At 41.1% G+C, this 25804-nt stretch overlaps 1 protein-coding gene across 1 annotated transcript in view; it reads left to right on the top strand.

The window, feature by feature from the left end:
* The first annotated feature begins 5514 nt into the window (after positions 1 to 5514).
* NAA15 (N-alpha-acetyltransferase 15, NatA auxiliary subunit) overlaps positions 5515 to 25804 on the top strand; it is a 58250-nt gene continuing 37960 nt past the window's right edge. Inside the window, exons 1-2 of the mRNA XM_054030045.1 lie at positions 5515 to 5821; positions 24955 to 25039. Of these exons, the coding sequence (XP_053886020.1) occupies positions 5768 to 5821; positions 24955 to 25039 (139 nt within the window). The 5' untranslated portion in view covers positions 5515 to 5767. The remainder of the gene's footprint in view (positions 5822 to 24954; positions 25040 to 25804) is intronic.

Genomic DNA, 25804 nt, shown 5'->3' with positions numbered 1-25804 from the left:
AAAGTATTTATACTTTATGGAATGCTTGTAGGATGCTACATGTGTTAATCCTACTTATAATATCTGTATCCCACTTATAAAGTCCTCACCAAACAGGAAAAGAAGCATTAATGAAGGTGAAGTGTTCATTCTGCACACAAGATGGCCCACTGAAAGCAAATGAGGCATCGTGTAGCACCAAAGGGAAGAGAGACCTTGTTGATTACATTCCCAACTCCCTCCAGGAAGGGGAGGATTGCGCATGAACTCATCCCGTCAGCTTGGATTCTAGGTTGAGAGGCGATAAAAATCTCTAACAAGGAGAAACTGGGACTCTTTATGCTGTCTGGACAATGAGGGTATATCTACACTGCAATTAAAAACCTGTGGCTGGCCCGTGCCTGCTGACTTGGGTTCGCAGGGCATGCGCCGAGGTGCTGTTTAACTGTGGTGTAGATGTCTGAGCTCAGGTTGCAGCTCAGGTTCTGGGACCTTGCAAGGTGGGAGGTCCCAGAGCTCAGGCTGCAGCCCGAGTCCAAACATCTACACTGCAATTAAACAGCCCCTTAGCCGAAGCCCTGTGCGCCTGAGGTGGATGGCATATGCCAGCTATGGGCATCTAATTGCAGTATAGACATACCCTCAGAGGGAAAAGATTCCTAAGCATAAGCAAGAGATCCTCTTGGTATAGGCCAGCCCTAAAGGTCATATAGAGCTGCTTATTATAGAAGCTTATATTACCTTTTTAAATCTAAGACTGTAACTTGTGTGCGTGTGTGTGTTTCCTGTTTTAACCTTGTAAATAATGCGCATTTATTTTCTTAGTTAAGAAATCTTAAGTTAATTACAGGATTGGCTACAAATGTTGTCTTTGGTGTGAGATCTAAAGTGCAAATTGACCTGGCGTAAGTGACTGGCCCCTTGGGACTGGGAGTAACCTGAATATTATTTCAGAGTAGCAGCCGTGTTAGTCTGTATCCGCAAAAAGAACAGGAGTACTTGTGGCACCTTAGAGACTAACAAATTTATTAGAGCATAAGCTTTCGTGGGCTACTGGATCCGAAGAAGTGGGCAGTAGCCCACGAAAGCTTATGCTCTAATAAATTTGTTAGTCTCTAAGGTGCCACAAGTACCTCTGAATATTATTGTGATTTCTGGTGTAAAATGATCATCTATCACATAGTCCATCTTTCCTGGGTGGCAAGATAAATTGGAATGCCCAAGGGGACTATCTATGACTCCGTGGTAAGATGTTATAGTGCTTCAGGAGTTCACACTTGTTACTAGGTTGGTGAAATCTAATTACACTGGTCTACAATTTTTGAGAAGTCGTCTGCTTCAGAGATAAAATGTGCTATTTATTATGTATTTTGATGTGCTGAATTCAAATATGACAATTAAAACAACTGATTGGCTACTGTTTCTAAGATATTTAAGTTTTTACATTTTATGTCTATGTATATTGTGTAGATAGTAGAGTTTTAATCATAAATTGTAAACCTAAGTCTTTTCATGTGTTTATGGTTGCCTTACATGATAATATTTCACCTGTCCTGTTTATGTAACAGTTTAAAAATCAGCAAAAGGGTTATATAAATAAAATTTACGAAACAAAAGGCAAAAAACTATTATATACAGTTTAGTCCTATTCAGTGTCCGCTCGGCGCTTCTTGGCTTGTCTCTTGTATTCGTTAAATGGAGCATCTCTTGTCACTGTCCAGCAATAGTAGTCTGCAAGCATTGATGGGCTCCATTTGCCTTGATAGCATTTCTCTATTGTTGCAATGTCCTGGTGAAATTGCTCGCCGTGCTCGTCGCTCACTGCTCCGCAGTTCGGTGGAAAAAAATCTAGATGAGAGTGCAAAAAATGTATCTTTAGTGACATGTTGCAACCAAGGCTTTTGCATGCTTTGAGGAGGTTTTCCACCAACAACCTGTAGTTGTCTGCCTTGTTGTTTCCAAGAAAATTTATTGCCACTAACTGGAAGGCTTTCCATGCCGTCTTTTCCTTGCCACGCAGTGCATGGTCAAATGCATCATCTCGAAGAAGTTCACGAATCTGAGGACCAACAAAGACACCTTCCTTTATCTTAGCTTCACTTAACCTTGGAAATTTTCCACGGAGGTACTTGAAAGCTGCTTGTGTTTTGTCAATGGCCTTGACAAAGTTCTTCATCAAACCCAGCTTGATGTGTAAGAGTGGTAACAAAATCTTCCTTGATTCAACAAGTGGTGGATGCTGAACACTTTTCCTCCCAGGCTCCAATTACTGCCGGAGTGGCCAATCTTTCTTGATGTAGTGGGAATCTCTTGCACGACTATCCCATTAGCAGAGAAAACAGCAGTACTTTGTGTATCCAGTCTGCAGACCAAGCAAGAGAGCAACAACCTTCAAATCGCCACAAAGCTGCCACTGATGTTGGTCATAGTTTATGCACCTCAAAAGTTGTTTCATGTCGTCATAGGTTTCCTTCATATGGACTGCATGACCAACTGGAATTGATGGCAAAACATTGCCATTATGCAGTAAAACAGCTTTAAGACTCGTCTTCGATGAATCAATGAACAGTCTCCACTCATCTGGATCATGAACGATGTTGAGGGCTGCCATCACACCATCGATGTTGCAGGCTATAAGATCACCTTCCATGAAGAAGAATGGGACAAGATCCTTTTGACGGTCAAGGAACATGGAAACCCTAACATCACCTGCCAGGAGATTCCACTGCTATAGTCTGGAGCCCAACAGCTCTGCCTTACTCTTGGGCAGTTCCAAATCCCTGACAAGGTCATTCAGTTCACCTTGTGTTATGAGGTGTGGTTCAGAGGAGGAGGATGGGAGAAAATGTGGCTCCTGTGACATTGATGGTTCAACACCAGAAGTTTCATCCTCTTCCTCTTCCTCGTCTGACTCAAGTGAGAACGATTCTGGTGCATCAGGAACCGGCAGTCCTTCTCCGTGGGGTACTGGGCGTATAGCTGATGCAATGTTTGGATAATGCACAGTCCACTTTTTCTTCTTTGACACACCTTTCCCAACTGGAGGCACCATGCAGAAGTAACAATTGCTAGTATGATCTGTTGGCTCTCTCCAAATCATTGGCACTGCAAAATGCATAGATTTCCTTTTCCTGTTCAACCACTGGCAAAGATTTGTTGAACAAGTGTTGCAGCAGTTTGTGTGGGGCCCACCTCTTGTCCTGATCTCCAATTTTGCAGCCAAAATAAAGGTGATAGGCTGTCTTAACCAGAGGGGTTATATTGCGCTTTTGTGATGCAAAAGTCACTTCACCACAAACATAGCAGAAGTTATCTGCACTGTTCACACAAGTACGAGGCATCTCTGCTCACTTTGGCTAAATAGAAATGTGTCCCTTTGCAAAATCAAACACTGACAAATAAGAGAGCATGACACTGTATGATTTCTAGAGCTGATATAGGGCAATTTGTTCAGCAGAGTGATGTAAGCTTCGTGACGATTACATCATCCATGACTTCTAGGAATAACATGATGCAATTCATATCATGTATTACACAATACCAGCTTCAGATTGCATCATTCATTGTTTTGCCTAAAAAGCAAATACTGTCCAAACCCAGTCATAGATTTATTCATAGATCCAGTCAAAGATGTATTTTAGTCATTTCTGGTTTAAATTGAGATTTAACTTTATAACTCACTTATCCTCTGCCATTCCCAAGTCAAGGGTCGTGTATACTGACCCAATAGCATATCTTGAAAACTAGAGCCAATCAACAATTTTAAGCATCATTTTTGTTCTCAGTGACCCAGAATTAGTAAAGTTTGACTACATTTATTTCAGAAGCATTTTGGCTGTAGAGCAGTGTTATAGAACATACAACCAGTTTGGGATTTTTTCCCTGTTTTTTGACAATCTGCCCTAAGGTTGGCATTCACGGTCATGAGCTACTCCAGACAGCAAGACAATAGTAAAGTTAAGCATGTGCAATGTGCATAAATCTTTACACGATTGGGATCTTAGTTTAATCTTTAATTCCTGCTGAAGCTTCTCAGAGCACTCTTTAGTCTCTTCATATGCAAATTTTGTGTCCCAGTGTCGATTCCTTTTTCCATATAATTAATAAATATATTAAACACCTCATACAGCCTTATCCAAAGCCCACTGAAGTAAAAGGAAAGACTCCCATTGATTTCAGTGGGCCAGTAGATCAGGCCCCTAATGCAGAAGCAAGGCACCCCATTGTTAACTTTTGCCATGCTGAAACAAGACTGTTTCTTCCTATTCGTTTTCTGTTTCTTAGCAAGTTTCTAATCCATAAAAGTACTTTAACTCTCATTCCATTACTACTTTTGATGTTAAAAGCAGTTCAGTACTTATTTAGGGTACAAAACTGTTTTGCAATATCATCAGCTGAAGGCTTGTGGCACAATAGGTTGAATGTAAACTTTTCATTGGACAACTGTGTTCAAATCCTGCTGAAGTTATAGACAAAAACTGAGGATCTCATCCTAATTTGCATTTAAATACCATACAAAATTCTAACACCGCACATAATAATTGCTTTACGGACACCCAAATGTGCAACAGTCATCATGTTTTCTGTGGTTCCAAGTTCCAGGAGGGAAGCAGAGGAGAGCAAACAGTGGCCTGAACCACTGTCTTGGGGCAAGAATTGACTAGCTTCTGAGTTGTTTTGCTGGCACAGCACTGCGAGGGTGGGTCCCAAAAAATAGCAGGCATGTGCCTTTTTTGTAACTAAAACTGGTTCAGCAAGATTGGAAGATAGCAGGGTGAGGCCGCAGGTGGAGGTGCCACGTCAGAGTGGTGTAAGGGGAGCTGGCACTGGACCAAATGCCCACATATGGTAGCTACTCATCACTTTTGGTAAAAAGCCAGAGAGGGAGGTATGCTATGTTCCTCCAAATGGCATGTACCCAGGCCTGATCTAGAGTAGGATTTAAAGGCACAATGTTAGCACGAGCTAACAATCTAATCATTTTAATGTAGCCAAAGCACAGCCCTTTTCCATGAGCTAAGCCCTGCGCTCCCCCGACTTTAGCCCCACCAGGCTGACACCTTAGAGGCAGCAGGCCTTGTTTACATTAAGCTTCTACAACGTGCTAGCTAACTCAGGCGATCAGCACACCTTAAACCCTAGGCCAGCCGGGCCGGAGCTGTCCAGCCTCTGGTGGGAGACGCGCCTGCAACCAGATCGCAGGGCCCGTAAAATAGAGGCGGCCCCGGAGCCGCTGGAGGGCGAGGAAGGGCTGGGTGCATAATGGTTGGGGCAAAGCCCCCGAACGGCCCCATTTCACCCCGGGCTTTTGCGGCTGCGGGGGACGGAGGCGAGTCACGACAACTCCGGCCGCCCCGCGGGGGACGCCTGGGACGGGCTCTGAGTCACCAGGGCGGAACACGGGAGCGGCCTCGCTTCCCAGCATGCCCCGCACCGACTCCCGAGCCGGGCTGGGCAATGGGGTCGCGGCGCATGCGCGTTGAGCAGCGTGACCCGGCTGGGGAAGCCCTAAGCGGCGGCGGCCATTTTGGCGGTGCCTCTCTCCGGCCTGTTCAGTTACCACGTGAACTGTCGCCTGGGACTCGGTGCGGGGCAAGGGGGAACCCGGCGCGGATACGGCGGCCTGGAGGGGCCGGGCCTGGGACGGAAGCGATTAGGGGGCGGCGGGGGCGGCCCGGCAGGGAGTCCCGGGAGGCGGCGGTGACCGAGCAGCGGCAGGAGACACCCCGCCCCCCGGAGCCTCCAAGCGGAGCCGGAGCCTGAGCCGGCCGCGGCAGCAGCAGGAGCGATGCCGTCCGTGAGCCTCCCGCCCAAGGAGAACGCGCTCTTCAAGCGCATCCTGGTGAGTGAGTCGGGCGGGGGGCTCTCGGCGGCGCCTGGGCAGGCCCCTGCGCCCGGTGAAACGTAGGGAGCTACAGCCTTGGCTGCTTCGGTGGGACGGGACCTAGGGAGCCCCCACACCTCTGCCTGGGCCCTGGCGCCGGCTCTCGTAACCCCCTGTTCCGCTGGTTGCTGCATCCTGCCAGCTTCAGGGTCTGTCTTCCCCCGTTGCCCCCTGAAGAGGAGCGGGAGGACGGGCGAAAGCCCCCATACTCCCCCAGTGCTTGGGAACGAAGGACTTCCCCCGGCATGTGGTAGGAGGCCCGGGAGAAAGGGGTCCGGGGAGGGGCTGGGCAGAAAACCTGAGGAGATAGGAGGAAAGTCTATAATTGAGGGGAGTTTCCAACTCCTCCCCGTCAGTAGCCCCCTTTCGAGCCTCTTCCTCCTGTGCTGTCCTGGGTAAGCAAAAGCGACAGGGGTGGGTTGGTTTCTCAGGCTGCGTTTCGCTGAGGGGGGAGCAGAAGAGCTCTGAACACCCATTAACTAGTGAATTTTTAGTTTGAATCCTGCCCATTATGTTTGGGTGAGGGTCTAGTACATTGCGCACACTGCATTTTGCATCTTACTGACCACTTCAGAATTGTATAAAGAGAGTCAGATGTGATCCTAAGCTAGTGCAAGATCATAGGCTCTTTAAAGCATCCTGAATTCACTAATTCTGTTCCTACAGTAGCTGGGGGCCTTGGGCTTCCTCTGGGTTTTTTAAAAGTCAGATTTGGAGAGATTAGTTCTTGCTGTTCAATGGGGAATGTTTCTTTGGCCAGAGGAAATGTAAAATGGTGAAGGTTTTAGAGTGACTTTTCCTAGACTAACTGAGCAATTAAGCCTTGTCTATGGAAAACATTTTGACAGTTTACTTTCCCTGGATTCTGATTCCAGCATATGTCAATGAAACAAGCTCTGCACCACAAAATAATTACTAAGAGTACAAACGAAGACATTATACTTTCCATTTAAAGTGTGCATAAAAGGAATGAATAATTCACTGTACAAAGCAATATAATAAGTGCACATCCGCTTTGATTCAGTGCAGTATGAAATTTGTATATAAGGCACTTGGGGCAAATGGAGTATTGTAAGGAGATGGATCAATTAATGAATGATTGTCAAGAGTTTCATATTAAGAGGATTCCCTCTTAACTACTTAATCTTGAAATATCATATAGTTCTCTCCCACAACTTTTTTTTTTGCAAAATATTGCATGTTAGTTTAGGTTTCCAAAATGTTTGTCTGTTTTTAAAGATTCTTAAACTTATTATGTGCTCCCAGAGATCAGGAATGTTAAACCAGATTCTGTAATCTATTTGAAATGTCTCAGATTGCAGAAATTGTAATCTGTAGCACGGATGAAGACAATTGGTTTATGCAGAGAAACTCATTAGAAGGCTGCATCTTATTCATATTAGTTCAGTCTTATCAATTCTCCTGAAATAATGAGAAATATCTCTTTTAATATACGCATCTTAAGGTTTTTGTGTGCAAAACATTCTTAAAATCTTCTATAAATGTTTGCTTTTAATGTATCATATATGTATTCTATTACTGAGTGTTTGGTTTAAAAACGCTACATTAGAAATGTACAGAACTGTAAATAACTGCACAATAGTTAAGAGTGCAAAGGTATGTATTATCACGAAACATACAACTTCAGTTAGTACTGAAGAACAGAAGTCACCACCCAAATGTGGACACAAGTACATTCTAAATCCTTGCCATGCAGTCTCTTCAAACTTCCTTTGAAAAGTTCCTCAAATATCAAAGTTGTCTTGGCATTCCACTTTGAAAGGTTTGGTTTGGAGTGTTCTGTCATAGCTGGAGTTCAGTGAAGATGACGTTAAGGAGCAATAAAGCTTGGTCCAGCTCAGGAAACTTGGTTTTAGGCTGAGATCTGTTCCAGACCAAGCAGATTTTGTTTAGCCTGTTTGTTTTCATTCTGTCTGTTTGTTTGTTTTAACTGGGCGGTCTGTTGTCATCAAGTTGGGGGGGAATCTTTGTAACCTAAATAACTTCAGTTCCTGTGTGATGTACAATTTAACACTTAATGCTCCTCACTCTTGCTGCCCCTTTCCCTTTCATGGTATTTGAGCCCACGACCACGGTTCACATGTGTAGACCGTTCTGTGGTTTTCTAATTTGTTGCAAAATAAAATAGGTAGATTGAAAAATAAGTTTCAGTATTCTTATTGAAAGCTTGACCAGTGAACATGCCACGATTCAGGTATGTCATTTATTTGTATATATCAAGAGGTGACTTATAGCGTCAAGATTTTTTCAGCAGACACTGATGTGATCTAGCCTACAGAGTACCCAAAAGAGGCGTATTGCCCTTCAATAGATAATATTGTTACACAGAAGTTTTACCAGAATACAGAACCATCGAAACTGCAGTTCTCTCAGCTGTTGTAAACTCAATAGTTCAAGCAGATAAACTGCCATTTTATTTTTGTAAGCAAAGATTAAAACAGACATAGATATTTTGGACACTAAACCAATTCTGTATACTTTGGAGAGGGGTCTCATTTATTCATAGTGTTGAGAAAATGTACTCAAAACTTAAATGTTATGCCTTACAGAAACAGGACAGGATCTGATCAGTCTGTTGGGGAAATAATTTACCTTTTAATCTTTGGAGGTTTGGAGCAGTTGTCAGTTTTTTAAAGCTATCAAGATCAGAAATCTGTAACAGAAATGTTTATGTAGAAATCTGCTTGCAAACCTGTTCTTCCACTTATCTGTATGTGTCCTATCACTGTTTGCTAAAAGCACTAAATAGAGTAAGATTTTCCTAAATTGCTCATAGATGTATGGCAGTTTTATTGGGAATGTGCTCTCTGTGTGTACCATATTTAACATTTCGACACTACTGTAATACAGACAATCAAGGCTCAAAAAATCCATTCACCCCAGTATGAGTAAGAAACTCTCCCAGGAAGTTACCACTTTCTGCTGAACTTAAGTTCATTTTTGAATATGTTTCTCTAGCTCTTAGAGATATGAAGGTATGCAAGTGCAAACCAAGGTTAAACTAATTCACTGTTGTGTTAAATCTGCAGACAGAGCGCTCCAGTACCTCTGCTATTGTTCAGGGCTTCCACAGGGTGCAGAAGAGGGAAAGTGGCTGTCCTAAGTTGTCACTTTTCACTGTTTCTTTTTGATCCTTGTGGGCATCAGTGAAACTGACATTAATTGGGTCTATTTCATTCAGCTGTACTTGTACAAGCGATGAGCAACAGCAGAGGCTAACACTGGAAGGAGGACTCAAAATGGGGTTGAGAAGAGGGAAGAGTAAGAAACACCCCTTTCACCAGCCAGAAAGTTGCGGGAGGGTTAAAACAACATGCACCCCCTTTGCAGAGGCTGGTGAGTTGTAATGTAATGGAGAAATGCACTTTCCTGGGAAGGAAAGGAGAAAGTGGAGTGAAGAAAAAGGCAAAGAAGGTAAAACAAAATCAAGGCATGCAGGAGGTAGGACTGTTTGAGTTGTAGTTTACAAATGACTGGTGAATTTTACAGGTTTTTGGCAAATATTCAGTTAATACTTATGCTATTTAACCAGCTTTCATGGTATGACTAGCTGGTCAAATACAACTCAGCAAATGTATTTAGATTAGTACCAATTGGATATGTCAAATATTAAATGAATGCTTTTGTTTGACCAGACCTAGTAGTTACATGCATGGGGGGCGGGAGCGGGAATAATCAGAAAGCTGATTTGCAATGATAGTTAAATATGGTATATGATATTACAAAACTTTTTTATTCTTTCAAATTGCAGAGGAAATAACTTTGGAGAACAGTATCCTTTTGGGAAAGCATGGTGTTATATGTACATTTCACCCTGGCTAGTATTGGCTTAATAGGTGACAGGTAACTTTTTTTGAACCTCAGATATAACAATATTTAATTTCAATTTTGTAAAGAAAACATTTTCAAATGAGGAAATTACACCTAGACCATGTCTGCTATAGGGATTATGTTTCTCCACTGCTTCAAAGCTTTGTACTAGATGTGCTAAAATTAACAATATTCAAGTATGTGTTTTAGATCTAGTATTAAGTACATACTGTGTGGTGTTCAAGATATATTCTTTTATGCCATGCAGCAGCAACCCGGTCCAAGATTAAAGATTGTGATAATTCCAATGTATAGCGATAACCCACAGAGTTAATAGACTATACACCAACGATGATCATTGCTGCACCATAATGTTACTGGTTACTTGAGTATGCTGAATTCTGTAGTTTAAATATATATATCACCATGTTCTCAAATGGGTAGGGATAACAAGATGATATTGTATTGGTTTCTGGTTTTCCTTGCTAGGAAGGATATTTTACTAATTAATCTTTCCAGTAATTAAGTGGAAGGATGGTCTTGTGGGCAGGAACTCAGACCTAGGTTCAGTTCCTGTCTCTTACACAGCCACCTTTGTGACCTTACTGCTTCTGTGAAAATGAGAATATTATTTCCCTACCTTATAGGAATGTTGAAGATCAATTTTAGTGTTTAAAGCTCTTGGGGACTATAGGCCATGTAAGTAATTAGGTAATTTAATAAGCTTGTTTACCAACTGAAATTGCTGTCTTGCATCAACTGTGTCATGGATTTTACACACAAAATTCCCTGCTCAAAAGTTCATAGTATTTATCATTTGATTCTCTGTTTTCTTAAGTGTGAAGAAAAAGACCCTTGCTTGTGATCGAAGAAGCTTCTACCTAAGGCTCTTAACTGAAAGAATAGGAAACATCTCCTAATCAGCCATAGCTGTAAATACAGGAATCTAGGAGCAGATATGAAATTAGCAGAACCCAGAGGTTGTGCATTGCATGACAGTCTGGAGTGGGGAATAGTCTCAGTGAAGGAGGTGGATCCAAACTCAACCAGTTTTGTACAGTATCTTCTGTCAACAAATACTACCTTCTGTCTTGCTCTAATTGAATCTAACCTAGCAATTTATGTTTCAGTTTCTTCCATATACTTTAGTGTCAGGAAGATCTGCTGGTTTTGCTTGCTAGACATAGTCAGTTTAGATTACACTATTGATTTATTGTGTGTTATCACTTTTAAGTGTATCACAGACATTGAATAAGAGCAGTGACAAGACTGAACTTTTCTGGACTTGGCAGATTCAGGTCCTTGGAGAAGAAGACCAATTGTGCATTGCTACTCTTATGCTGATTCTGTTCTCAGACCTAACATGTTTCCATCTACTTCTGTGAGAGTCTGCATTTGAGCTAGCATAACCTTGTGATCCATGATGTTGAAGAATGCCAGCAGATCTAGTAGTATGGATCTTCAACCTCCATTCTGAGAGAGATCATCCATCAGTGCTACCAGTATGATCTTTGTGCCATATTCAGTCATGAAGCCTGATTGAAAAAGATCTAGAGTATTGGATGGAAGTCAGCTGTTGTTTGGCCCACTGCCACTTTTTGAATAACTTTTTTCCAAGAAGGAGACACTAAAAGTAAGGGAATAGTTGCTAAGATAGTTGATGCTGAAAGATGGCTTTTTGAGCAAGTGTCACACATACATGATTAAGGATTAAGAGGAGTTTGTCTTTGTCAGATTCTGTTCCTCACTAGATTTCACCACCAATGAATGGAGGGACAGTTCAGATGTTTGTACAGATTCTTTCTACACCACCACAAAAGAAACATCCACTTCATTTCTTAGACTTGCCTGAAGCTAGTTGGGGGAGAGATTCCCCCCCCCCCCCCCCCCCCCCAGTGATTCCAATGGACCTGTGATACTTTCAGTCAATCTCTTCTGGGAAGTAAGACAAGGTTCTTTGCAGCTGGAGGATTCTTTAGGCCCTGGGACTAGTGTAGATTGCTGAGACTTGCGTTCCAGAACAATTCTGTCTGCCAGGATTTTACATCAGTGGCAGAAGGCTATTTCTTAGTTTTTTAGCTCTTTAGCATAGGATTAATCAGGTGGTTTGCACAGCTGGTTCAGATTAAATACACATCTTTCTGCTGAGGTGCTCTAATCTTCAATCCTCCATTTTATGTATGTCTTTAGTCATTGAACCAGGATCCCCTGTCAGGATAGTGTGGGGGTATCAGATGCCTAGGGACTACTGTGTTGTTCGGTAGGATCAGGGCTCAAAAAAATCCACTTGCTCATGTGTAGTGGTTTTCATGTCAGTGTCACCAACTTTTTCCGAATTGTGGGCTTGTCTTCACTGCCCCAGGGAGCTCAAGTTGGTACACTGGAGTTACCTACATTTGAGCAGCTAGAGCAGTGGATCTCAACTTATTGACCATTGTGGGCTATATATGTGGTCCACACTGTGTTATGTGGGCTGCATCCAATACTACCTGTATGGCCCTGAGGATGTCACATAGGCAGCAGCTGTATGCTGATAGGGCCACAAGCAGGCCGTGGGCCGCAGGTTGAGAACCACTGAGCTAGATTGAGAGTGACCACATTGCAAAACAATCAAGATACACAGTGATATTAAATGAGTGAGTGGATTAGCAGCAGATGATTTGTTGCAACTTGAGCTGCAGCATCTCCACTGCATTACTAACTAGAGATTCTTGTATGTGGCTGGAAGTTGGGCTGGGGCAAAATTCAAGTTATAGCTTGAGTTAATGATGCAGGGAAGACATGTCTGACACTTTCATTTAAAGAAAACTTAGTCTTTATGGTTGCAAAGAGATTGTTCCCAACGTGACCCAAATGTAAACTGTTTAATTATTCTCTTCCTATGATACGTCATCACGGCAAAAAAGTGTGTGTTCTTAACTCTGGTTAGCTAACGCATGTCAACTAACTCAGGTTAAAATAGAAGTTAAGATAGGGCAGCTCTGCTTCTAACATGGAATAGCAGCTCAGGTTCAGTAGACATACATTAGTAGAGATCCTCCCACTATCCTCCTCATAGTAGCCAACAAACCACAAGTATTGCAGTGAAAATGGTGTGAGTATTGAAACTGTTACTACTTGCTTCAAGCAGCCAGAGGGAGTCAGGGTATGTCTACACTGCAGTTAAACAGCTGGGGCTGGCACGTGTTAGCTGACTTGGGTTCAGTCTATGGGGCTGTTTAATTGTGGTGTAAATACTCAGGCTCTGAGACCCTGCAATGGGGGCATAGAGTTACAGCTACTGTTAGCGTGATCATTAGTGAACATGGAAGAGCTTGTTCAGTGATTGAAATTTCTAGGCAATAAATTGAGTTTAAGTGGGGACAGCTATTAAATGTCCTGTCCAAGGGATTGAATGCATGCACAATAGGAAGATTGCTGGTACTTTGTGGCAGAAAATGACCTGCAGCTGTATATTTTTTTCTTTGAAGTAAAGATATATGATATGCATCATTGTCTCAGCAGCTCATGCCATATATTTGACACTATGATTCACACTCAGATATTAGTTCTTTACTTGATTTGTATTCTTATGTTTTAGTAGAGAACATACATACATGGCCATTTAAATTAAAACTCAGTTTTGAGAGAAAATAAACATATGTTGGATGGATAAATTAGGGCTGGAAAAGTCCATTTGCTTACTTGCCTCTGGTGAGGGGGAAGAGGAAGAATTAGTGGAAGTAGCTTTTGCAGATTCTTAAAAAAAAAAAAAAAAAAAGTTTCTAGTCTTTACGGGTGTGAAGATAAACTTTCCATATTAATACCAAGTGTAAACCAATACATTACAGACATAAGACAACACATACGTGACTTCAGTGCTAATGCTGCTGCTCAGAGCTTTCCAGAGTGATCACTGACAAGAACCTGTCAGTTTTCATTGTGGTTGTTTATAACCTTGTGGGTACATAGTGAAACTGATGAGAATCAAGTCAAGTTTTATTCTGTAGCAGTTTGTTTGGGAAGCTCTGAGCAGCAGATGCAGGCACTAGAGATATTAAATAGAGAGGCGGAACTTAAATTGGTGTCTGCGAGAAGGATAGAGTAATAGAAAAGATCCCGTTGTAGCAGTCAGAATAGAGTTGGGCATTTGACCAGTCCAAAATAATCGGTCAATTGCAAACATTGGTCAAATATTGTCAAATGTGAAAAATGGCCAACTATTTTAAAGCACTAATTTGTTAGAACAATAACTATAACAAAAGGAGTAAGACTTTATGGTCTCCAATAGGCTTAGCCTTAGATTCTTATGCCTAATTACAAAAAACAAATTTTTAACTGCGTTATTTTAACTCAGAAAAATGCAAAACATAATTAAATGAAGTTCTAAAAAATGAAACTGTTCAGTCTTGAATAATTGTCACATTTTCATTATCGTTTTTCTTTTGTAATGGAAATAAAACAAACATAGCAACTATAAAGGAAGTAATTTTTTAAACGTTGTTTTGTGCATACAGTAGTAGTATACAGAAGTATGAAAAGAATTTCTGTTGCTGTAGCTAAACTGCAAGTTGGGCATGACCCTTTCCACCATGATAGAGAGAGGTGTTTTGATTCAATGGCTGGGTTTGCTCTCTGGTTGTTTTACAACTGAATGGGTTGCTTCTTGCTTTATACTTTGCTACTTCCATCAGAATTGTTTGTTTGTATGTCCTTTAACATTTGCAAAAGACTGCATCATCAAGAACATGAGTAAAGATTACTTGGGGGCAGCGCCCAGCCACCCTTTCTTAAGCAGCAGCTGATTGAAGGGTCTGCTTGTACATTGGAAGATCTTTGAGGCATTTAATAGAAGAGCCCCATTGAGTATGCAAGACTTACTCAGCATGGATGAAATTGAGTGCTTTACTAAATGATGTTGAAAATGGCAGCTGGTACTTTATTTTTGAAAAATTTGACAGTGTTTTTTCACTTTTCTCATATGTGACGAGAAAGTTTGTCAAATCTTCAACATCACCAATGAAATGCTGCCTCCTCAGAGCAGCATGCTCATAACACAGAAGATGTGGATACTCATTTATCAGCAAAGACTAAGCTGCTTTCACATTAGTCACATTCTCAGTCACAACTGAAATACCCTTCTGTGTGGACCCAATTCATTTATTGTATTGTCAGCAATATTAGGCTGCATGATAATGCTCAGTTGTGCATTGGAATGAGTAAACCACTAGTTGTGGAGTTGTTACCATGAAGTTGATGACGTTCTCACTGTGAATATTGCTTCATCTATCAGATATTAGAGACACATGAGGAACTTGAGGAATAAGAACAATAATTCTTTTTCATGTCCACTTTTGGCATTCAGAAGACTTTCCTGCAAGCTGTTTCCTACTTTGTAAATTGGACACAACTTCTCAAAAAAATCTAGTATATAAGGATTTTTTTCTGTATTAAATGGTTTATTGCTGGCATTTATACCTCTAGTAAACAGATGGTCAGGTTTGTTTTTCTGTTCAGAGGACACTGATGAACACATATCACAAGAATTTAACAAGCATTTCTCCATCTATCTATGTTTCACATAGTCAGAAGCACAGTACTTACGTTTAGCTTTAATGTTTTCAAAGTTTGTGTAGTAAAAAATGTCCATACAAATTATTTTTAGTTTTCCCTGACTCTACATATATTATGATGTTAGCATTCCAGAAGTAGTGAGACATTAATATCTAGATTTATGAAGTATCTCATGGATTTCAATCAACCAGTAATAATGCAGTTCTGTTTTCTAATGGCTGCTGTACCAGAAGATTCCAGCCACTCAGTGTTTTCCGGCATGTTGCCCTCTACCTCCCAGGAGCCTTACAGATTACATGGAGGGGAAGGGTGGCAGGCAGTCCATCTTCTTGGACTAACACAATGGACTAATAAGCAGCTGCAGGAAGAGAGGGTCTTTACAGAGATGTGATGTTACAGCTCCTTCATTAGCCTAGAACTTTGCATATTATCAACAAAGTATTGCTGGGGAAATGTGTGGTATGAAGGGGATTCTTGTTGAGGGGGAGGAGTGAGGGTTTAGTTACATGGGTGTTTTAATGTAGGTTATTGAGGGTTGGTGGGGAACTATTAGAGGGGTTTAATAGCTGTGTTACTTTTATTTAAGGGAGAGGCTTAATGGCTGCACATTTCTCTTTGTGTAGAGGAAGAAGCTCTTCAGGGCACGGGCTGTGTCTTACCTTGTTTAATGTGCTTTTTGTAAATTTCTTTGTGTGTTGATGGCATGGTATACAAATAAAGCTACACATACATACAATGTTTGTTCTAGAATATTCCAGCCAATCAAGATGCTCAACTTTCAATTAGTTCCCCTTTTTCCCCAACAGGTGGCATTAGTATGTAGTACAGTAAGTGATCCAAACATTTAAGTAGGGCTTCTTAACAGATGGCACCATCATGCAGTGAAAAATGTAGGTCACCACTTACATGAAGGCATTCTTGCTGGAATATTTAACTATTTGACCATGTTCAAATAATAATAAGTCAATTGACCAGTTTGTCAAGCCTAATCCAGAAAGTTGAAGGAAGGGCACACCTTCCTCCAGCTCCTTGTGGCAGCAACCAGGAGTCTGAGTGAGGTGAGGTGTAAAGAAGCCGAGTCCCTCCACCTTATCCTGCTGGCAACCAGGAGGCTCTGGATGGGAAGAGGCTGGGGAGAAACAGAGAGAAAGCTCCTTCAACCTTTTAATGTCTGAAGGGTTGATTGTGTGTGGTGGTAGTAAGGATTTATTTATTGGCCATCTGTTAGACAAAAGGTAATTCAAGAGGGGTGTCCCTACACATACTGGAATGTGAGCCCTTGCCCGTTCTCAACATTGGGGGGTGGGGGGTTGGACTTCTTACTAGGGTATTATAGGTTATAGATCTCACTCCATCTGTATTATATGGCTCAGTCTAGCTAGTACACATCATGCTTCCAAAGCCCTAGAATAAATATTTAATGAAAAAATAAATCAGTAAAAATCAGGCTGAATAATCTAGTGATTAGAGCAGAGAACAGTAGGCAATGTGAGTTTTGTTCCCATTTTTGCCACTGACTCAGTGTGTCTTTGGACAAGTCTGCCTCATCTTATATACCAGGGGTAGGCAACCTATGGCACGCGTGCCAAAGGCGGCACGCAAGCTGATTTTCAGTGGCACTCACACTGCCCGGGTCCTGGCCACCAGTCCGGGGGGCTCTGCATTTTAATTTAATTTTAAATGAAGCTTCTTAAACATTTTAAAAACCTTATTTACTTTACATACAACAATAGTTTAGTTATATAGTATAGACTTATAGAAAGAGACCTTCTAAAAACATTAAAATGTATTACTGGCATACAAAACCTTAAATTAGAGTGAATAAATGAAGACTCGGCACACCACTTCTGAAAGGTTGCCGACCCCTGTTATATACAGTGGTGTCCCTTACAGTCCCATGAGCAGATACCTCAGTTATTTCCATGTTATAAATATAGAGATTTAACTGAGATGTATCAGATATCACCATATAATGATAGGCAACTTAAAAGTTAAATTTTATGTCCATAGCACATATAGAAAGGGATATCTTTGAAAAGCCCTGTATAAGTGCAAATAATTTAACAGCTACCTGGGGAAGTTTCAACATTTCTGTGGCAGCTGATAGTTTTTGTATTTATTTGTAGAAGCTGCCTTCAAACTGTGGCTTGGAGTCTGCGAACTAGAGTGCCCAGAACAGTGGGTTGGGGCCGGTTGGTATTACCATAATAACAGGCAAACTTCAATGAAAGGACATTTTCCCATTTATTTAAATGGGGGGAAATAAATCTCCCTTAATTCTCTCTCTTCCCCCCTCCCCCCCATTCCAAATGGAGTGTGTATAGACAGACACAGGGTTTGAGGAAGCTCTTCATAAAGACATGTTTTTAGGATGGGTGATACTTGTTTGTCTCTAAAATTCCTGAACACCATCTGCCTGTGAAATAAATCATTTTTAAATAAAATTTAAATAAAATCAGTTTTAAATAAAATCATTTCAGCATGCATTTAAAAATATGCAGATAAACTTATTTATAAATATTTTTCCTTTTCAAGTGTACTTTGCTATTTTTATTTAACTGGTTCACAGGGAAGATGGCAATCTTCATGAAGTCAGTGTATCTTACCATTTTTATTAAAACAGATTTTAAAAAAATTATTTTACACATGCTTGTCAAGTTTCAGAATTACACAATCACTGAAGTTTTCCTTTTACAGAGTGAAATAGATTGGAGAGTGTGAACCAGGAAGTTTGGAGATATTACATGCAGGAAATCAGTGTCAGAACAATTTAATTTCCTTTGTCCTACCAACATCTGAAAACAAAAACAGGGTAGTTAAGAATTCTAGGCCCCTATCTATAATCAGTTTGTTCATTTCCCAAGAAAGCATGCAACTATTACTGCTGGGTCCTCAGTTTCAGAGCCTCAAGCATCAGTGTTTGAGTCAATTTGTAAAAAGCTCTTAAGGTCTTACCAAAGCTCATTGAAGTAAATGGGTGTCTTTCCGTTGACTTCAGTGCTCATAGGATCAGGTCCTTAGTTGTCTAAAAGAGAAAATTTGCTGTCATTCTTACCTTGTGTTATGCTGGCAGTCGTCATAAAACTTATTCAGCATCTTCTAAAATTATCTGGACATCTAAAATTTGTGTAGATATTTTTTTACTTCTCATTAGTGTATAATATGCATCTTTGTTGACTTGCCTTAAATGTCAAGATAAGACTTCTGTTAAAGCACATACAACTAAATTGCCAAGAGGTAAGATCCAGTGTTTCTAGCAGGCAAATTAGTGTAACAGTTGTACTTAAAGCTGAAATGCAAAGCCAAAAATTTGTCCCCTTCTTTTTATGGTGCTATCCGTGTTACTATTGCAAGCTGCACTTTAGACCCCCCTCCTTTAGTCCCTTCGATGACAGAACTAGAATGGTCAGTTTCATCTGCTTTGTGTCGTACATAAGCAGACTATTTGGTTTGGATTTTACAAAACTGAAGAGGAGTGTTTAAATATTTCAAAATAAAAATCTGTTCATGCATTTAAAATTCTTATCATAATCTTTGTTCTAAACAAATCCTAGATTTCAAATGTAAACTAAATAACAAAACCCTTTAAACTTTTAGGTACGAAAGTGGAACATATATTAATCCTGACTTTTTAAAAAAAAAAACGTGCTACTGAAAGCTATGTTCTCATCAAGATGACCACTTTAAAATAAAAAAAAGGGAGAAACTGGAGAACATCTGCAGCTTTAGTAGCTTTCAGTAGCATTTCCATCATGGTACTGTTAAAGGAAAACTCCAGTGTAATAAGAGCAATTGCTTCATGTAATTACAAAGAAGAAATCAAGTGTCTTGTATATAATAAAATAAAACAACATACACACACAAAAACACCCTCCATGTAATGATCAGCTTTTGCTGTTAAAGTATTATCTTATTTAATTAACTGCTATCCAAAATATTACAAATCATTGGTCTTTTCCTTCACACTGTCTTATTTCACAGTGCATCTTATACAATGATCTCTTATTATCTATTTAAATAGCAAATTCTGGAAATCCCATTTGTTATCCTAGTTAGACATTTAGGCCACGTGTATACATACAGCGCTGCAGCAGCACATGTAGTGAAGACGGTCTATGCCAGTGGTTCCCAAACTTGTTCCGCCGCTTGTGCAGGGAAAGCCCCTGGCGGGTCGGGCCGGTTTGTTTACCTGCCGCATCCGCAGGTTCGGCCGATCGCGGCTCCCAGTGGCCGCGGTTCGCTGCTCCAGGCCAATGGGAGCTGCTGGAAGCGGCGCGGGCCAAGGGACATATTGGCCACTGCTTCCAGCAGCTCCCATTGGCCTGGAGCAGCGAACCGCGGCCGCTGGGAGCCGCGATCGGCCGAACCTGCGGATGCGGCAGGTAAACAAACCGGCCCGACCCGCCAGGGGCTTTCCCTGTACAAGCGGTGGAACAAGTTTGGGAACCACTGCTCTATGTTAGTGGGAGAGAGCTCTCCCGTCGGCATAAAAAACCCACCTCTGCTACATAACATTGTGCACATGAATGCTTATGTCAGTGTAACTTATGTCACTCAGGAGGTGGAATGTTCATACCCCTGAGCGACGTAAGTTCTGCCAACATAGGTTGTAGTGTAGACATAGCCTTAAAAACGTCTTGGATCCTGTCCTGCTGAATATGGCATTCTGAAATATATCTGAAAAGGTCACAGGTTCATCTCTGTGAGAGGCTATTATACTAAGCAGGAAAACTACCTTGCTCAGTTAACTAGTTTTTTAAAAAAACAGTTCCACAGCTCAAAGTGGAGTAGTTTCACTTAGCTTATTTAAATAATTTTTATTTTGGAGAGTTTCCTGCTTCTGGTATAAAAACCTCAGGGATTGCATTCAGGTTACTGTTTTTGTTGGGGTCGTGAGGAAATATAGTATAAGCCCCAAAGGTGTGAAGACTTAAGCATATGTGTAACTTTGCACATGAGTATTCCCATGAGTGCTCAGCCCCAGACTACACAGCTTTTAAATTAGTGGGCCTGTTCTCACTGTTTATATCAGTGAAACTCTACCCAAGTGTTTCAGGTTGCACGTGTACGTGTGCCTAAGTCTTTGTGGATTTAGTGCTACTGTGATGAAAGTATTAAAAAAAGCAAAATGGATCTGGTGTTATCCCAGTATTCCAGAAAGGAGAAAAAAATGTGTACAATTTAGTCTTTGAGTCTTGCTAGTGGTTTCCCGTTTGCTGAGAAAAAATCTGTTTCAAATATGTAATTGACTGTAAACATCTTAGTAACAGTTTTAGAAAATTACATACCATACAAATAACATTTATTAGCTACATTCAAGTGAATCTAATTAGCAAAAACAAGACAATAGAAGGGTGAAGCAGAAAAGGAGGTGGAGAGAACAGGAACGGATACCATATGCAATCCTCATGACATAGACTGATACCTTATTGCTGTAAAGTGTCTTTACTATACACTTCCAGGAATGAAGACCATATTTCTTCAAAGGAAGCCAAGCTCTGACTTACCAAGAGGAAAACTCTCAAGACTTACTAGGTCACTGAACTTGTACCAGACGCTAATAGGAAACTTCAGTTTTTCTGCTTTCCATTTCTTTGCAGTATATTTTTTTGTGATTAGTGTGGTTCTGAGAAGTAGACAAGTCCCTCGGTTTTCTGTTATATCCAGGAATAAATAACAAAGGATCACATGATAAACTGAAGATCAAATTCAAATTAAGCTAGATAAATATTGCCAGAAACCTTTATCTAATGACCACATGGCATATGTCTGTGACCTGGTCTACAGCTACAAAGTTAGGTCGACATAAGTCGCTTTACATTAACCCTATTTGTGCATGTGTCTACAGACTACATTCAAAGTTGTCTCCCGCCGACATAAGTGCCCTGTTACAGCAACACAGTAAAACCACCTCCCCCTTTGCCTTTGAGCCCCGGTTGACCTCCTGAGTTTGATGTAGTGCGAGTGTAGACAGTGTGTGACCTGTGTTGATCCTAACAGTCTTCCAGCGGCTGTCCCACAATGCTACGTTCCCTCTGCAGTAGCCACTTTAGTCACAAGTCTGAAGTTGACTGCCAGGGTCACAGAGACTGGAAGCCACCCCCACACCCTGTTTAAAAACACCCTTTGACGTGCCTTTTTCTGATTGTCCATTTTGGTGAGCACACCTAATAGCTCTCCTTTGAGTGTGCAACTGCCCAACTGACCATGCCAGGTCCACACTCTAGACTGACTCCTCCATGGAATAGACAGGATGTATTGTATCTCCTGGGCCTGTGGGGAGAAGAGGCTATGCAAACATAGCTATAGACCAGCTGTAAGAATGAGGACATCTACGAGAAGATTACACAGGGGATGCAGGGAAAGGAGTATGAAGTGCCATGTGAAAGTGAAGGAACTGCAACAGGCATATCACAACAATTGATCTTGTGCTGAGCTGCTGACCTGCCACTTTTACACCAAACTGCATGCCATATTTAGCAGAGAACCCATCAACACCAAGCAGACCACCCCCTGAGAACTTTGGATGAGTCTGAGACCCCCGCCCATGAATAGCGAGGTGAAGGAGCGGGGAAGATGCAGTGGAGGGATCCAGTCATGCCACGAGCCAGAACCTGGTAGTCTCCACCACCATCTAGCCAGTCCTGCCAGCCAAACACAGATGAGCCCAGTGAAGGGGAAAGAACCTTGGGTAAGTGTGTGCATCAATTTTCCCTTGCAATGTTTTACATTTAAAGATGGTGCCCTGCCAACAAGTTAACAAGACACAGGTATCGACTTTGCATTGTTTTACTCGTAAGAGAAGAGATAGTGGTACAACAGAGTAGAGTTGGTATCTGCTTTTCATTTCCTTATTGGTTTAGGCGGAGACAACCTGGTGGAGCAGTTTATGTACCTAGGGTATCCTTCCATGGCATCTCAATTAAACTTTCATGGAGATACTCTGCAATCCTCTCCCAAAGGTTTCTATGGATGGCTGCCTTATCTCTCCCTCCACACTAGAACACTTTCCTGTGCCATTCTGCAATGAGTTTGGCTGGCACCAGTGCATTAAACAGGCTAGTGGCATACAGGTCGGGACACCAGTAGCAGCTGTGCTTTCTGTGCCTTTGTTACCTTCAAGAGTGAGAGATCAGCTAAAATCTCCATCGCCTGTGGTAAATAGTGCCAATATTCAGTGCTATTTCCCCTATATTTGTACCCATGGAATAAGGACCAAAATTTTGATTCATACAATCATAAATCTTTACTGCCCCCCTCTTTTCGTGGTGGCTCATACTCACCATGGCTGAGGCTGGAGGACAGTGCTGTGAAAAGGCGCTCCAAAGCTAAAGTTAATAAGCATGTCATACTAAGTTTTTTGTTTTTACCTGGAATAAGGGAAGGGAGTTCTGAAATGTATCTTTCCTTTTCCATTCTGACTGTAAATCAAGTGATGTGCTTCTCTGTTTTAATCAGCTGCTGCTGCCAGTTTGGCCTTAATGGGTGCCACTGCCACACATTCAGAACAGCTTAACTTGATGAGAAGGAGAAAGAAGAGGACTAAGGAGGATATATTCAGCAAGATCCTGCAAGCCAGTGCTGCATCCAACCATGAACAAAGGCCCTGGAGGGTCAACATGTCAGACAGCAAGAAAAGGGTAGAGTGGACAGGAGACAGGCCCAGGAATCCCAGCAGGAAAAAGAGAGGGAAATGCACCAGGACATAATGGGGCTTCTGAGGCAGCAAACATAAATGCCACATAGCCGACGCTGGTTGACATACAGGTCCAGCAATCCCGGACTCCCCACCCTTTGCAGTTGTCTGAGAATTGCATGGTACCAACTCACCTACCTTCCCCCACATTCCATGTGGCCTCACGGGCCACCTCCTTATCCCTACTATTCCACGCCAAGGGACAGCAAGGAAAACCACAGCTTCACATAAACTGACCTATGAGAGATTATAGAGATCTGAACCTTGCTACTTTTCCCAATCTTTTCTGCCTATGTGGCCAATAAAAATTACATTTCACATTAATAACCTCTGTGACAGGCTCATTGGTGACAGCTGGCAGAAGGGTTCACTTTTCTCTACTCATCTCTGACCTGACAAACTCACTGTACCTAATACATCACTTTTATGGTATTTATCAACGAAGGGTGAGGTCTGTACTGCAAGTTTGTAACTTACCAGTACTCCTCCTCATTATGAATGGATAATATTTAAGGATGAATGTAACTATATTGAAAAATATTCCCCTTATGGTCTTGGAGTAAAAGTTAGTCCACAGGTAACCACGTGTCTTGGTGATGACCCATTCATGTGAGAGGGAGTTGTCACCCTGCCCTGGCTAGCCAATTATGTAATGTGTTTGATTGCCCACCCTTGCCCCATCCAAGAACAGTCACTGGAAAACCACCAAAAACAACTGCAAAGAATCAAAACCACTTGGAGGTAAAAAGGAACAGTAACAGACAAGAGCTCACCCTGTCTGTGAATAAAGACAAAAGATTTGATTCAGTATATGAGGGGGTGGAAAAAGACCCTCTGTATCCATTCACTGGGGAGACAATTTGTTGAAAGGGGGTGTATTCCATGAAAGTTTAGCTCTGCAAGAGAATGAACTTTGGGGGTGGGGAAAGGAATCTACTTTATTCAATAGGAAAGGTAACTTAATTGTAGGTCCTAGTTTGTGGTGTATGAATTTAGTTTATTTTGTAACCACCTGTTTCCATCACACTTTCTTGTTTTTAGTGGAACCTCTATTCTTTTTTACTTAAATCTTCTTTATATTAAGTGCTCACAAGAGCTGTGTGTTATAGAGTGGTGATTTAAGGTAAAATTGGTAAACTGGGCTACATTATTCATGTGGGAGTAGAGGATCTGTGATTTCTATGAGAAGCCAGTGTCAGGGGCTGGATATCAGAGGGGAATGCTTTAAGGGGGCTCAGGAACTGGGATGTACCTCTTGCTAACCTGCAAGGTGAAGTGAGGGCTCGCATAGCTTGGAGGAGATATGGAACTAACCTGGAGCTGCCACAGGAAAGACTCATCCCACTGTAACTGACTCTCAGTTCTGGGTACCCCAAGAATCATCACAACCACCCTTCTCCCCATTTGTCCATCTAGAATATTTGTGTTGTGCTTTATCCCTCCTGGGAAGTGGCATTATGCCAAAGTTGATTGAACATTTGTAAGGCATGTGTGTTTAATAAAAAAGGTAATCGGTTTTAAAGGAGTTAGAGCTATCCATAAAAGTATCTAATATGGCTTCCATAATGTAGAGTCTGAATGAATATGAGTTGTTGTACAGGAACATTATGTTCAAATGTGAATCACTTACATTGTGATAAGCGTTTAGATAAATTACGTAGCGTGAGTATGGGTACAGTATGAAGATGTTTTTTTAATTTTGATGAAGTGCCACAGATTTCTATTGTAAGGTTAATAAAATTGCCAAGGACATGAAATATTAGTTTTTCTAGCAGTAAAAGCTATATTGCTTAAAGCAATAATATCCAGTATGTTGGTACAAATGACTGATATTCTTAACATTACCATAGTATGTAAATGGACATTTCCCATTTGTGTTTTGAAATCCCAAATTCTTCACGCTGACATTTCAATATCTGAAATTATAGTGCTATAGCTTCTTGTTTTAACATTGCAAAACATTTGTGTTACTTTTGTGAATTAAGTTACTGACTTTGCTGTTCTTCTACAGAGGTGTTACGAACATAAACAGTACAGAAATGGGCTGAAGTTTTGTAAACAGATCCTTTCTAATCCAAAGTTTGCAGAACATGGAGGTGAGGCTTCATATGGCATATAAAACTACCATAGCCTGCTTATTATATGCTTTAAGACAAGTAATACATACTTTAAGAGATTTTCTGTAAAATGTCAAGTCTTTTAGCATCTTTTTGTTCATCCTTTGGATAAGTAATTTTAAGGGGAAACTGATGAAGTACAAAGTGTAACTTTTGGAAACCCTGTACCATAATGTGATACTTTATTGCTGATATAACATTTTTAATAGCTGTCCTTAATCTTTTTATTTTTTCTCTCTCATATCTGAAAAAGCAGTACATGATTTAGGGAAGGGGTTGGGTTGAACACCACACATACATGGCGGTTAGCATTATCATCTTGATCCTCCAGTGAGGGGGGAAACAGTTTGGAAGAGAAAAAAGGGTTTTTTTTTTTTCTCACCCAACTTTTTTTGGGGGGGGGGGTCTGTCTTCACTCTTTCGGTTGAACCTCTCTTTTGAAGTACTCAAAGGAATTTCCTTTTTACCTGTTAGACTGGCATGACTGTCCTTTTCTGAAATCCACTTTAAATGACTGCCTTTTCTGTTAAAGAATGGACTATTTAAACAGACATGGCACTCCTTTCCAGTAGAGGAAGTGTGTCTGCCTACCAGTGTATACAGGGAAAACTGACATGCTTTAAAGTAGAATACTGGTTCAGTATTCTATAATACTGTTTTTTTTAACCAGAATACTGTTTTTTTTAAACTGGAAATATGATACAGAACTTATTGTTTGAGCCTCATACGCTAACTGAATAAGCT

The sequence above is a fragment of the Malaclemys terrapin genome, chromosome 5 (genome assembly GCF_027887155.1).
Source record: "Malaclemys terrapin pileata isolate rMalTer1 chromosome 5, rMalTer1.hap1, whole genome shotgun sequence".
NCBI lineage: Eukaryota > Metazoa > Chordata > Testudines > Emydidae > Malaclemys > Malaclemys terrapin.
Note: the sequence above shows the minus strand (reverse complement) of the source record. Positions and strands in the feature narration are given on the sequence as shown.